The sequence below is a fragment of the Sebastes umbrosus genome, chromosome 3, assembly GCF_015220745.1.
Source record: "Sebastes umbrosus isolate fSebUmb1 chromosome 3, fSebUmb1.pri, whole genome shotgun sequence".
In the NCBI taxonomy this organism is placed as follows: domain Eukaryota; kingdom Metazoa; phylum Chordata; class Actinopteri; order Perciformes; family Sebastidae; genus Sebastes; species Sebastes umbrosus.
Window position 1 is genome coordinate 30,608,975 of NC_051271.1, and position 13,579 is coordinate 30,622,553.

At 43.5% G+C, this 13,579-nt stretch overlaps 1 protein-coding gene across 1 annotated transcript in view; it reads left to right on the plus strand.

Annotated features, from left to right (window-relative positions):
* The first annotated feature begins 11,399 nt into the window (after positions 1–11,399).
* xylt1 (xylosyltransferase I) overlaps positions 11,400–13,579 on the plus strand; it is a 103,987-nt gene continuing 101,807 nt past the window's right edge. Inside the window, 1 exon segment of the mRNA XM_037764802.1 lies at positions 11,400–11,778. Within this exon segment, the coding sequence (XP_037620730.1) occupies positions 11,491–11,778 (288 nt within the window). The 5' untranslated portion in view covers positions 11,400–11,490.

A 13,579-nucleotide genomic window follows, 5' to 3' on the forward strand; every position in this document is an offset into this window, starting at 1 on the left:
CCGCTTCGTCGGATGTCGTTTGCCGTGCTGTGTACAGGGGGGGACCGAGGACTGATTAACTCCTCCCGACCGGCCGTTGGACAGTCGGATGAATTTCTGTCATGTCAAAAATTTTGGTTGGCCATCCACAGGCTCTCGCACAGCTGAAGCAGAGCCACGAGCTGATTCCTCAACGTCAGAGCCTTTTTTCTACTTAGCAATCAGAGCGTAGCTATCAGGATAACAATGTACCATAGATACAGTAAAATGTAGCTAGCTTACCTCCAATTCTCTACTGTCCACATCTACCTAGCCAACTGCGAGTCCACATACGCTGGTGCCTCTTGTGTACGATCTACTCGTACAGTAGGAGTAGATATTACACAACAACATTTCTAAAATCGTACAGTGTATGCCCAGCTTTAGAGTTTAGCTCGATATGGAGCTAGGAGCCACAGAGCAGAGGGCTGTTGTCAGATCAGGCGGAGGACGAGGGAGAGATGAAAGGGTAACTATGCCGATTTTCAACCGGCTGGTTGGTAACGTTACTGCAGCGTGGGCAATAGATGTAGATGAACAGCGCCCGGAGTCCCCCGCTCACCCACTGGCAAAACTACACCGTGGTCATCCACTGCATATCCTGCCGCGCTGCAGTGACACAGAGTCTGCTGAAAATCTGTTAACTTTCGTTTGAATGAATTTGACCTCAACCACATTCTTTTGGAAATCAAAGACAGCGTTTTTGCCCACTGATATCCAAAAAACACATCTCTTCCTGCCTCTCTCCATATTGCTCTGTTGGCTACTTCGATCAAAAGAACGTATATCCATTTGATCCACAAATGATTGGCTGGCTAGTCGCCAAATTCTCATTTGATTGGATGAATTTTTGAAAATTCCCCGAAGTGCAGGATGAGTCCTCAAATATTTGAAACCGTTTACAGGAAGAGAAAAGACAGGGATTTTGATCCGATTTTGATGTAAAAATACTCTGATACTGTTTTATTTTTTTTTATATTTACCATATAACAAGAGGTAAATAAACAAGTAACACAGGGATACTGTCCCCAGTTTCCAGAAATACTAAACCATAGGTGAAAAAAACCCTCAAGACAGCAATAAGATTATTTTTCTTTCTGGTAGATTTAACACTAGTGATGAACCTCTGAATAAATACATTGGTGGACTGATAGCATCAATAGGAAAATACTCAAATAAGCGTGTGCTGTTCTTTAACTATGTATAGCATGCCAAATATAAATCTTGTTATCCAACAAGAAGTGTGAGTGTTTGCTATAACTTACACAACATGTGCTGTTTTTGTTGCTTAGCAACAAAACCCTGATATGGATCTGTCATAATGAAGCGCTGACCTTCTACTAACTTGACAGTTGTCTTTTAAGAGGATGTTAGGACCAAAAATGGTTGCTATGGTAATTGGATTACTTTTGCAATGGCACATAAAACCCCGTAATACTACAAATATGGAAACCAGCCCCATTCCAGACAACACATCAAATCACCACTCTGATATGCAAATACGTTTCTACATCTTTTGATGGTCTTCCACTTCACAAACCATATGGGGCTAATGCATGTCTTGTGGAAGCGTTCTATCGGCTGGCTTCGTTTTTTCTTATCCGTTTGCCCTTTTGAAGCTGCGGCTTCACATTGTACTGGATGGTCTGTTTTCCCTGGTGGTGAGTCCAGCTTTGTACCTGATAAGAAATGCTGTGTTCCTCCAGGATAAGCTGTCTGATGTGAGAAAAGCTTAGTATCCTGGAATACATCCATTTCCTCGGGAAACACGCTCACATTCATGCACACGTGAGTGTGTGCCAGTGGAAACGGACGTACCTCATCCCATATGGCGAGAGGCTGTAACTGACTTCGGATCACCAGGTTCAGCTACCAAATGAGCCAATCACAACAGCAAGCTGTCACCGGTGTGCTAATGGCACTGTCACATCAAGGATGTGTCTTACACTGGGGGAATACTTTGATTCAACACCCTCACCTTTCACTAACTTCGCTGTGACCTTTGTGACCCCAGACTGTGGCGGTAGATGCTCAGACACAAGAGCACTGATAAGCACTAATCTTAGTTTTACTTGGAGTCTGCGAGTCAACAAAAGGCTGTTCACATGCCGCGTTTTTGTGCCCTCAAATCCATTGTTGTCAATGTAGATGCACGGAGGGCACGCTCAAACAGGGTCAGCAGCGCTTTTAGACGTCTCCGTTTTAAGGGCTTGAAACGGCGGAGTAGCGTGGGCGCTTGGCATGAACGTAGCAAAAGTTATCAGTTTTTAAAAGGAAAATGTATTAGTGTGGGTGTAGCCTCAATCTTTGACACAGGTAGTGCAGATTAGTTGTGCACTGGGCTGTCTTTTATAGTATATCAGCTTAAACATTGGATGAACTTTTAGCAGCTTTTTGCAGTTGCGTGACAAAAAAAAAAAAAAAATCGTTCTCCATTCCAGTGCGTACAGAAGCATCAGCCATGTACGCACCACGTCTGCTGCTTTCGTCTCTTGTCATATCACAGCGGGAGAAAAAAAGGCTCCCTCTGGTCCCCTGGGGCATCGCTGTCAAGGACACCTGTCTGCTGCTGTGATTCCCCGTGTTCTACTGCACTCCAGTCAGCACGCTGCCTGATTACATAAAACACTGAATGCATGAGAGTGTCCTACAGCAAGATGCCTAAGGCTTCATGTTGTGCAGCGCCCACCCGAGTTCCTCTCCCTCTCTCTCTCTCTCTCTCTCCTGTCCTAGACTCTCTCCACCAGCTGGCTGCTCATCTGTCTCGCCCTCTACCTCTCCGTCTCGCTGTTTATTTGTAGCTCACAAGACTCGGCCAGGGTGTTAGTGAGGACGGGGTGCTCTGGTCAGTCTGTGTGTGTGTGTCCGTCTGTCTGAGTGACAAAGAGGTCGCCTCTAATTAAAATCAGCATTTGTTGCCGCAGGGAATGGTAACCATTGTCGTGGCGACAGTCGGCCCACTCGGTCCCCTAAGCAACCGAGCTACAGCAAATGAGAGGCTGCTGCCAGAGGAGCATGAGCTGCTCCCCGTCTCATTTTATTTTCCTTCTCTCTGCCTTTAATCTCTTTACATTGAGTTCATAAATGGTTTTGTTTTTCTGCTCTCTGTCTTCCTCCGACTTTGCCCACATCTATCTCCCTCCCGCTCTTTACTAATTTAGTAGACCTATAGGCGTGCTTGCCACGCTTTGATTATGTTTTCCATTCTCTCTCCCGTTTTCTGACTTCACCCCTACTTTCCAATTACATCTAGTTTTGTCTTTTAACCGTTCTTCATCTCGCTCTTCTTTCATTTTGCTCTCATTTATGGCAGCGCGTGCATCTCCTCCCTCACGCCTCTCTCTCATCTCCGCCGTAATTAGCAACTTTACATTTCTTTCGTTCGCAGGCTCCGAGTCTCTCTCTCTCTCCTCCCGTCCCTCACAAGAATTAACATTTAAAAGATGCTCAAATATCTTTGGAGCGTCTGTGAGCATATAGAGACATTTTGAAATTCAACGCAACATTTATCTGTCTGTGGTCTGCAGCCTTATCTCTGCAGCGCTGGCTCTGTTTGCCTGCAGAAATACCACCAAGTTAATAATTTCGGCCGCAATTCAAATGCTAAAACACTTTAAGAAAGCCTTGTGATGAGAATAGAGATTAAACACGTAGACGCGGATGACAGAATACTTTAGCAGCTCTTCTTTATGACAAGTGCTGCAATCCAGCAGCATTATATTCCTATGATGTGGTGGCCTGCGAAACGGGTGACATGAATAAATTGCTCCCCCTCATTCCACCTAAAGTTTGGATAGACGTGCTTGATTGCTTCTCGTTTCAACTCTTTGATAACGGAGAAGAGTACAGGGATATGCTCAACACACAGTTAACGCCGGGTACACACTACACGAGAATCAAGCTGATTTTGGGCCCGATTCCTCCCTCCCGACAATCGTCAGCAAAACCCAGATTTTTTGATGGTTGTAAAGATTATCTTTCCAGATATTCCTGCGGTGTGAGGTATGTTGAGAGTGTTTTTAGATCCCCTGATCGGCTCAGAAGTCCATCCTGGCCGCGCCGATTTCAAACCGTAAATATGAAACATGTTCCATATTTACGATCGGGTATCCTGTTGTGTGTAGGGAACCCCGAGGACAGCCGATGATGCAGTCACGTGGGAAAGAGCGACAGCCAATTGAAAACCAAGCTGACAACCACCACTGTCATGGCGGCCGCGGTTAATGCATGAGCTAATGCAAAAGGCAAAGCATAAAGTAGTAGTAAGATGGACCTCAGAAATGGAGGACTTACTTGTTGATTTGTGGCAACAACACAAGTGTTTATTTAACGTGTCGCCATGACTTCATTCATCCATCCTTCGTGAATTTTCAGTACAAAGTAGTGCAAAAACTAACATCGCTAATTCTTCCTGCCCGTCGTCCGCCGTGTTTGTCGCATTTGATTGCGGAATATTAGTTATTAAATTTAAACCTGCAGTATAGGCAGAATATTTTTGGCATCATTGGGCAAAAATTCCATAATAACCTTTCAGCATATTGTAATTCAAGTGTATCTTCTGCACCTCCTCATGGTACTGTTTTCGGGCTTTAGAAAATGTAGCCCGTGATGGGAGACTTTGGCCAATCACAAGTCATTTCAGAGAGAGAGCGTTCCTATTGGCTGTTCATTCAACGGAGGCAGCTGTCAATCACTCGCAAACTCCAATCAAACGGTCAAACTAGGCAGCGCTGATCAAATATGAATCAATATTCTGTTACTCTAATGCCTATTTCTCACCTCAAATGACAAAGAGGAACATGATTTTTATTCTCATGCACTACTGTTATAAAAATAACTTTTTAAACATATTTGCTCCAATGCTACCCACTGCTGCTTTAACATAACATGTCGTTATGTGTCAGGTCTCTCACATTTTCAAAATCTTTTAGTGTGGGCCAACCTTAAGTTGAAAATGAACTGCTATTATAAAAAGCCCAGATGTAATTCTGGAAATGGCAGGAATGTCTAATTGCCTTGTCAATTTGAGAACCACAAGGTCAGCGTACTCTGAGAGAAATATCTGCCTTTGTCTCCTATAGAGCTGTTGTTGTGGGCTTTGCATACTGTGCTTTGTCTGCATGTCAGTTGAGACATTCCTGGAAATGAAAACCACAGCGCGGTGCTCCAAATGATAACTTCTTCTTCTGTGTTTCAGCAGCCACTACAGTATATAATTCACTTCCAAACCCAAGGCTTGATATATGCTAAACTTTGTCTGGTGTCGCATCCAACAATTGTCTTGTTTTCCTCCCCCAATTACCCTATTTTGCCCGTCATTCAACATACACCCAGTTATCAATGTGTCAGAAAGCTATATCTGCTGTCTGTATCAGGACTACAATCTTATTTATTCACCTCAATGGCTTGTTGTCCAGAAACAAAGAAACAAAAGCTCCAAATGGCTTTGACAAGGGATAGCTTTCATGAGAGTGCCAGTGTGTTTCTTTAGCATTATTAAATTAAGCATTGAGTGTATTATCTTTCTTTAGTGTTAAAACTGAAGTAGGCGAGTTGGAACAAATATGATTTAAAAAAAGTTATTTTTTAAAACGGTCACTATATCCTGACAGTAGTACAACAGACAGGTAATTTGGAAAAAAAATGTGTCTCTGTTTTTCTCTGGTGCTCCTAATGGCATCTGCAAAATTTCACAGACCGGAGGGAAACAACCAATCAGAGCCGAGCTGGAGTCTGCTGTCTCTGAGCAGCTGTCAATTACTCACAAACTCCGATCAAACAGTCAAACTAGGCAGCGCTGATCAAATATGAATTAATATTCTGTTACTGTAATACCTATTTCTCGCATAAAATGTTTTCAGCTGTAAAATGAGAAAGTTCGTGACCCAACCGCCATGTTAAGATCTGTTGAGGACGGCGCCTGGGTTAGCTCAGTTGGTAGAGCGGCGTCCATGTAACAAGGCTTGGTCCTGACCGCGGCGGCCCGGGTTCGAATCCGGCTTGTGGCCCTTTCCGCATCCAATCTCTCTCTCTCCCCCCTTTCCAAGACTCTATCCACTGTCCTCTCAATAAAAATGGAAAATGCCCCCAAAAAAAATAACTTTAAAAAGATCTGTTGAGGAAATACCAAGCACCGCCCACCAGCCGGAGCTAACTTTCTCATTTTACAGCTAAACAGTACACTACAAGATGTTTCTGAAAACATTTTATGCGAGAAATAGGCATTATAGTAACATAATATTGATTCATATTTGATCAGTGCTGCGTAGTTTGACCGTTTGATCAGAGTTCGCGAGTGATAGACAGCTGCGTCTGTTGAATGAACAGCCAATAGGAACGCTCTCTCAATGAAATGACCTGTGATTGGTCAAAGTCTCCCGTCACGGGCTAGATTTTTTAAAGCCTGAAAACAGAGCCATGAGGAGGTGCAGAAGTCTAGTTTACAATACACTGAAAGGTGATTATGGAATTTTTGCCCAATGATGCCAAAAATATTCTGCCTACTGCCGCTTTAAATTATACTTTACATATCCTGTGTCCCAAAGCTTTCTGAGCTTTGGTTTGCAATTTTCAGGAAGCTGAGTTAGCCAAGGTCTACCTTTTAAACATGAAACAAACCCAATAGAGAGTACATAGATTTTAAGATTTTCTTCTGCAGTCAATTCAAACCTCTTTAAATTTGCCTTTTTTGTTGTTGGCTAATAGTCATTTATCCCATTTGCAGACTTTAGTAGCCTAAAGCTCAATCACTTATTCAACACCACAGAGTAAACATGATAAATGCTCGGTGTAGGCAGTCTCTTCTTTCATTTACCAACGCACAGAGTCTGATGTAACCATCCCTTGTGTGTCAGATCTTGGTAAATGGAAAACACTCCCCTCACAGTACAGCAGCCTTCATTAAAAGCTTCAGTTCTTGTTTGAATACAAGGCAGATGAAACTGTAACCTTAACATCACACAGATGTCTGTTTTGAGTGATTAGCCGAACCAATGTTACAGTTGGTGGAGCTCTAACATTAGCAGGCTCAAAGCTTTTAGATCGATATCACAGTGTCACTGTTGTCATTCAGGGCAGTGAGGAGGACTCTGGATTCCTCATGGGGGGAGTTTGATGTAGTGTATACAGGCTTTAAAGCTGTACCATAGATTGTATACTGTATATAGATGGACGATGCGTTTCCACTTCCTCCCGCTGTACAAAAGTGATGCAAAAATATCCCGGAAACGGGAGCTGCCATCTTGAGATTTAGACATCATTTGGAGTCAGAGTCTGCACAGTAGTGATCGTGGAGGCTGGAGCTGTAGTATAGAGGTACCACACACCCGCCTGAGCCAATCCAGAGCAGAGCACGGCCACAGCTTGTTAGCATGGGCAACTTAGCTGCCATGTTAGCACCACGGTAACTGTTTGGCTAGAAAGACACAACAACAAACCATAATATCTCTATAACCATATTTATGATCAATTTGACACATGTTCTATTACACAGACTCGTGACGGTTATGTAAAGTTAAAGTTACATCTCCTCTCTTGTACAATTCCCGGGTCTCCGGCTCCATGACTTCACTCAGCTGTCAATCATGACGTCTCACCCCCTTTTTGTGGCATCAAATAACTCATTAAACCAAACTTATCAGAAAAATTGAACACTTGAACATACATCAATGATAGAAAACATTTTTGGGAAAAATCTATTTGACATAGACTTTTTAGTTCGGCCCATGTCTCATCTGCTAACATTGAGGAGGCGGGCTTTATGACCTATACTGCAGCCAGCCACCAGGGGGGGATCCAGATGTTTTAGCCTTCACTGTTGGGGAGCTGACCTTGACCTCTTATATATATATAGATATAGATATATATCTATATCTATATAGATATATATAGATGTAGATATACAGTATATAAGTACTGTAACAATTATTAGTAGGACTGAAGGACTTTTGAAAAAACAATGACATAAAACATTTTTATTAACATTGTATATGTATAAATAGCATTCCAAATAGCAAGTCTAACATAACCATTATCATGGGCAAATGTCTCATCGTAGAGTATAAACTTCCCTATCCTTCAGTATATTGAAGGATATGTAACACTGGATATGATGCGTGATGAGTGGGCTTTCAGAGGTGTGCACTAAACCATGATGAATGGTGTGATGCAGCCCTGACACATAACCTTTTTGAGGCCTGCGATTGGCTGATTCAGTGCTTCAGGGAGAGTATTTTTGGTAGACATCACTCTAATCCTTATTTTACAACACTCGGGCGTCATTGCCGTCAGTACTTGAGTCACAGGTTTAGATCTAACTGTAAGTTTGTTTCCTAGTCAGTGCCTAGTTCCCATGTCCGCAGAGAATTTCTTGACTCATATGTCAAAGCTTGAGATTATTCTTAGGAGTATTTCTTTTATAACTGGCCTAAGATTGGCATCATCAACATCATCCTGCTACTGTACAAACCAAATAAAACCTTCTTGGACAAAGTGTTGTGTATATCTGCCAGAGAAGCTTTCTAGCTCTGTTACTCATGGTGTTGCGCTAAAAGTTTGATTGGACTACAAGTATTGAGTAGGACTCATTTATAGTCTTATGGAGGAGTTATTTATGAAGCTTCCTACACAAACACTCAGCAAGTGGTAGACAGATCCCTCTCAGTGTGAATGACATCATCATTTTAACATGTCCTGTAGTTTTTCTTAGCAATCACTATGTGCAGTCAAGACGAGCAGACTGATATGCATAATTAGATGCAGGATATGTTTCTTTGATTATCTATAAGAAGTAAGTATTAAATGTTAAAGTGCTTTGGCTCTTCACATGGATTAATTTATTACTAGGTGTCAATCTCTGTGCTACAGAAATTATTTTATGCGAGCTATTCAGTTACAAATCCAAGGAGACCACCAGTTTGACTAGCATCTTTTTAATCATGTCAAGCGGCTAAGGTGCAATAACCCCAATCGCAATTGTGAAGGAGCCAAATCATTGCTGTTGTAGATATACATTTACGGCACGTCAAATGTGCTGTGAAAAAAAGCCCTAGTGGAGGAGATATAATGACTTTCTTTTCAAAATTTCCATTACTGTGCCTAAAATTTAACAAAGTATGTGGGACTGTCTGAAGGGGGCAACGGATATGTGAAAAAGGTGATGTGTGGATATTGGTGGGGGAAAAAAATAATAAGGAACCCAAATGGGCATTTTACCAATGGGACTGAAGTGGCAGCTTTTATAGTTGCTCGAAGCATAGGGAGTGAAAAGCCCCGCCTAACAGTTAGGCTACCTGCAAAGGAGTAAGAATAAATGCAAGTACAGGGCTCAACAATAAGGATTGCCTGAGGGCAAGTAAAATGCCATGTCGGGCTAGTAAATCTAGCAATTAAAAAAAAATAATTAAACACATTTTTTTTTTCAGAACTGATTATGGAAGTAGCTAATGAGTGTTCTGATTAATTTACTTATATAAAGATTAAACATGATAATAGGGCGCCCCGATAGCTCAAATCGCTTCAAATCCGACCTGCGGCCATTTCTGCATGTCGCCCCCTCTCTCTCTCCCCCTTTCTAGACTGTCCACTGTCCTGTGAATAAAGGCTTGAAATGCCAAAAAAAAAAATAAAAAAAAATAAAGATTAAACATGATAATTACCTTTAGTTAATTAGCAGTTGATAGCCGCTAATAAATAAAACAATTTGTATAAGGGCAAGTAAAAACTGACTTTGGGCAATGGATTAACACTGAAGCAGGAGGCAAAGTCTCTCACACATCTGTAACATGCATAGAGTGCTCCAGGGATGACGTATTTTTGTAGGCCAACCAGGAAGTTAGCATCACCCTGGTTCCCTCAACAAACAGCCAATGGGGTTTTTCCATTGGCTTTTGGATTATTGCAGAAAATAAGATCTGTGGCAAACAAACATTTATGATACTTACACATTTTGTTCAGCAAGATAATCTCCACAAATGAACACCACTTCTATGATTTTTGAAGTGTGAAGGCAATCGCCAGAAGAAAAAAAGCTAATGTTAGGCTATAAACGAACTACACCACGATCGCATGAGCATGAGTATACACAACGAGGCTTTAAAGGGGGACGAGTCGGCATGAAGACGTTTAGTAGTGTCATATAGCCGCTCGTTAGCAACCGCCTTTTTTAAGACACATAAAAGCTTAAAAATTCAGGAGTGGGGTATTTACTGATGTATCGTAGAATAAAACGTTAAAATCTCTTAAGCTTGTGTTAACCACAGACCTTATTTCATCTAACTAAAAACCCATTAAAAAAAAAAAACACTGACTTCCAGACCAGGGAACCGGAATTGTTGAAATGCTAACTCATTTCTGGCTTTTAGGACTCATTTAGCACGCTATTCTAGGAGGCAATTCCAATTGGGATAAGATAAGATAAATAAGATATACTTTTATTGTCCCCGTGGGGAAATTTTTCCTGGACTTCGTCCAACTGCAGTTACAAAAACTAAATTAAAACAGCATCAACAACAATAATAAACGATTCCACACAAGACAGGGAAACAGTCCACAGACACAGATGTTTCAACACGTACACAGTCCACGTACATAATGGCACATGCTATCACACACACCATGGCAAGTATTGCACCCAGGTAGTGCAGTGCACCGTCTACCGTCTTGCCCATATTGCACAGACAATAGCTCAATATTACATAGATGCAACATATTGCACTGTCCCAATTTAACATATTGCACTGTCCCTATTTAACATATTGCACTGTCTAACCATATTGCACTGTCCTTATGATAGCTTTATGTTACGAGTTGTTGAGAAGTTTAATAGACATCGGCAAGAATGAATGTTTGTAACGGTTCAACCTGCACCGTGGGACTCTATATCTCATGCCGGAAGGTAAAAGTTGGTACTGTATCCAGCCAGTGGGATGTAAAATGGAAATAATCCCTACAAAAATTTCCATTGCTATGTTTGAATTAGTAAAAAGGTGGCCCAGGTAATATTACATCATGGGCCCCACAATTCCTGTCTACGCCCCTGTTAAAAAAATCACCCCTGGAGGCCTAATAATACTGCTGTTCTCTGTCTTGTAATAATGATATTAAGCATTGCAAATTACAACATTTGGAGGTATTTGGTCATTATCAGACACCCCTCTTGGACAGATGTACATTCCTCCCACAGAGAGAGCCGCATCATGAACATCCTCTCACCATGCTTCACCACACGGTGGCCCTGTGCCTCCTTCTCCATGCTCCTCCTCGCCTCCGCCACCGTTAAAGCTCAGCTTCTCTCCCTCCTCCTCCACCACCACCACCACCACCACCACCACCTCCACCTCCTCCTCCTCCTCCTCCTCTACTTCCACTCCTTCCTCCCGTCGCGCTGCGCAGAGCAGAGAGCCACAGACAGACGGTGCTCCTCCAGCAGCAGCTCCGCGTGCAGCAGCAGCAGCAGCTCCCGGTGTGTGAAAGATGGTTGGCGGCTTGTGCGCTCGCAGGTTGGCCCGCCGGTCGCGGTCCGCCCTGATAGCAGCCCTCACGGTGCTGCTGGTCCAGACGCTGATTGTGTGGAACTTCAGCAGCCTCGACTCCGGCGAAGACCGGGAGAACGGAGGCTCCAGCGTGCGGGAGAAGAGGGACAACAAAGCCGCCGCTGGCAGCGAATACCTCCAGCAGCACGGAGGGGTCCGGCAGCAGCAGCGGCAGCATCTTCCTCCGCAGCCGCCTGGGAAGGGGACGTCTCGACACATACAGCAGCCGGTAAGACAGATGCGCTGCCGACGTATTCATATCATATCCCCGCTATAAAAAACAAAAAGAGAGACTGTCTGCAGGCAGTCAGGTCACAACACATCTCCTGTGTGCGCTTTTTTTGGGGTGACAAGCAGCACACGGCTGGGCCTCCAAATGAATGAATGTTTGTCACTTGAACGGAGGCTGCCTCGCAGGGAAATGATGGGATGTCTGAAGGAAGAGAGCCCTTTTTTTTTTTTTACTCTGAGCATCCTCAGCTCTGAATGCTTGAGCCACATATTGAGACTCCAGTTTAAAATGCCAAGGAAGAGTCTGAGATGTGAACTCAGCATGTAGTTCACTCCAGGGCAGAATGAGAGCACAACAGGATCAAATCCTTCCACTAGATAATAGCTGAGGGGGGGTTGTGCATGAATAGCATTGTCACTGACTGGGGTTGTATAGCCCATATACCTGTCATGGTCTATTTGGTATTTTTAGTCAAATACAGTATAGCTGCATGGCTCAGCAGCACTGTCTGAGACAGAGAGTCAGAGAGACGGAGAAAGAGAGAGAGGCTAAATTGAAAAATAACCCAATTTGCAGAGTTGTTTTTGATGAGTGTACAAAGATTAGAGTCATCTGTTGTTTGTGAAAACACAAGCAGCTTTTATTGGTAGTGGCAGCCATGAGACACCAGAGGTCAAGATATAGATGCGATTGTGGAGCCAAAGCAAACCCGCATAATGAATAAATTGAGTTAAAGACAGCCTGTGGAACCATTCAGAAGTACTGTGTAGAGGAGCCGATGCCGCTCGTCGAACATTTACGAACTGGCTCCCAAAAAATCCAAATGTGTGTGTGTATAGACTCTGACTCTGCCCTGGAGGCTACACACACCGAGCCCTATTTGTACAGTGCTCCCGCATACACAGCATGTGATTAATTTTCACAACCCCCCGATCTCCGCAATTAAAAAATCCTCCAAAAAATTGAGCTGGTCTCTCAAGCATTTATAGGCTGCCCTGAAGAAATTGGACGCAGTTGTTCCAGGTTGGCGAGCGTTAGAGCGGCGCTTTCCCCCTTTCACAAAAGCTGCCAGCCATTCAAGTGTATAGCCCTGCTCCATCAGCCACCATGCAACCCAGTAGATAACCGGCTTTGATGTAGCGTGATACACTGTGGCCTCTGCGCTCAGTCAGTCACTCGGAGCACCCTGCACTGTATCATCTGTCTCCTCCGCGGATTTTACAGTGACTCACTCCGCTTCATCTGTCTGTCCCACCTGCCGGGCGTCTCCACACAACAGCACAAAGTCATGCTAAAGGACAGGGGGGGGGGGGTTATATTTGACTTGTTGGAGAATCCTCTTAAGAAATATCACTGTAATATCCCTGTAATATCCCTGTAATAGTCCTGCAGGGGCTCATTAGTGAGTTTACATTATAACACTTTAGGGTGCCGTGTTCATTTGCTTCTTGTGTGGAATTACTGCAACATTCCTATAAGGGTCGTCCATGAATTAGTAACGCGGTGACATAACAGGAGCTGGGGATCAGTGGTGTCAGAACCTTATTCACGCTGCGTCAACACCGGTTTGTCCAAATGTGTTTCCCTGTTAAAGCACACAGTGAATCTGCACCCGTGACCTTTTTTTAAAGAAGGGCTTTCATCCCCCCCATCGCCTCGAGGCACTTCACACAGTCCTGTATGCCAGTCAGTCCCACCAGTCAGCCAGACAGTCAGCCCGCCTGTCAGATTGTCAACCCGCTCTCTGCAGCTCTGTGGCCCCCGGACTCTTAACATTCAACTGGTCGCCCTGGGCCAC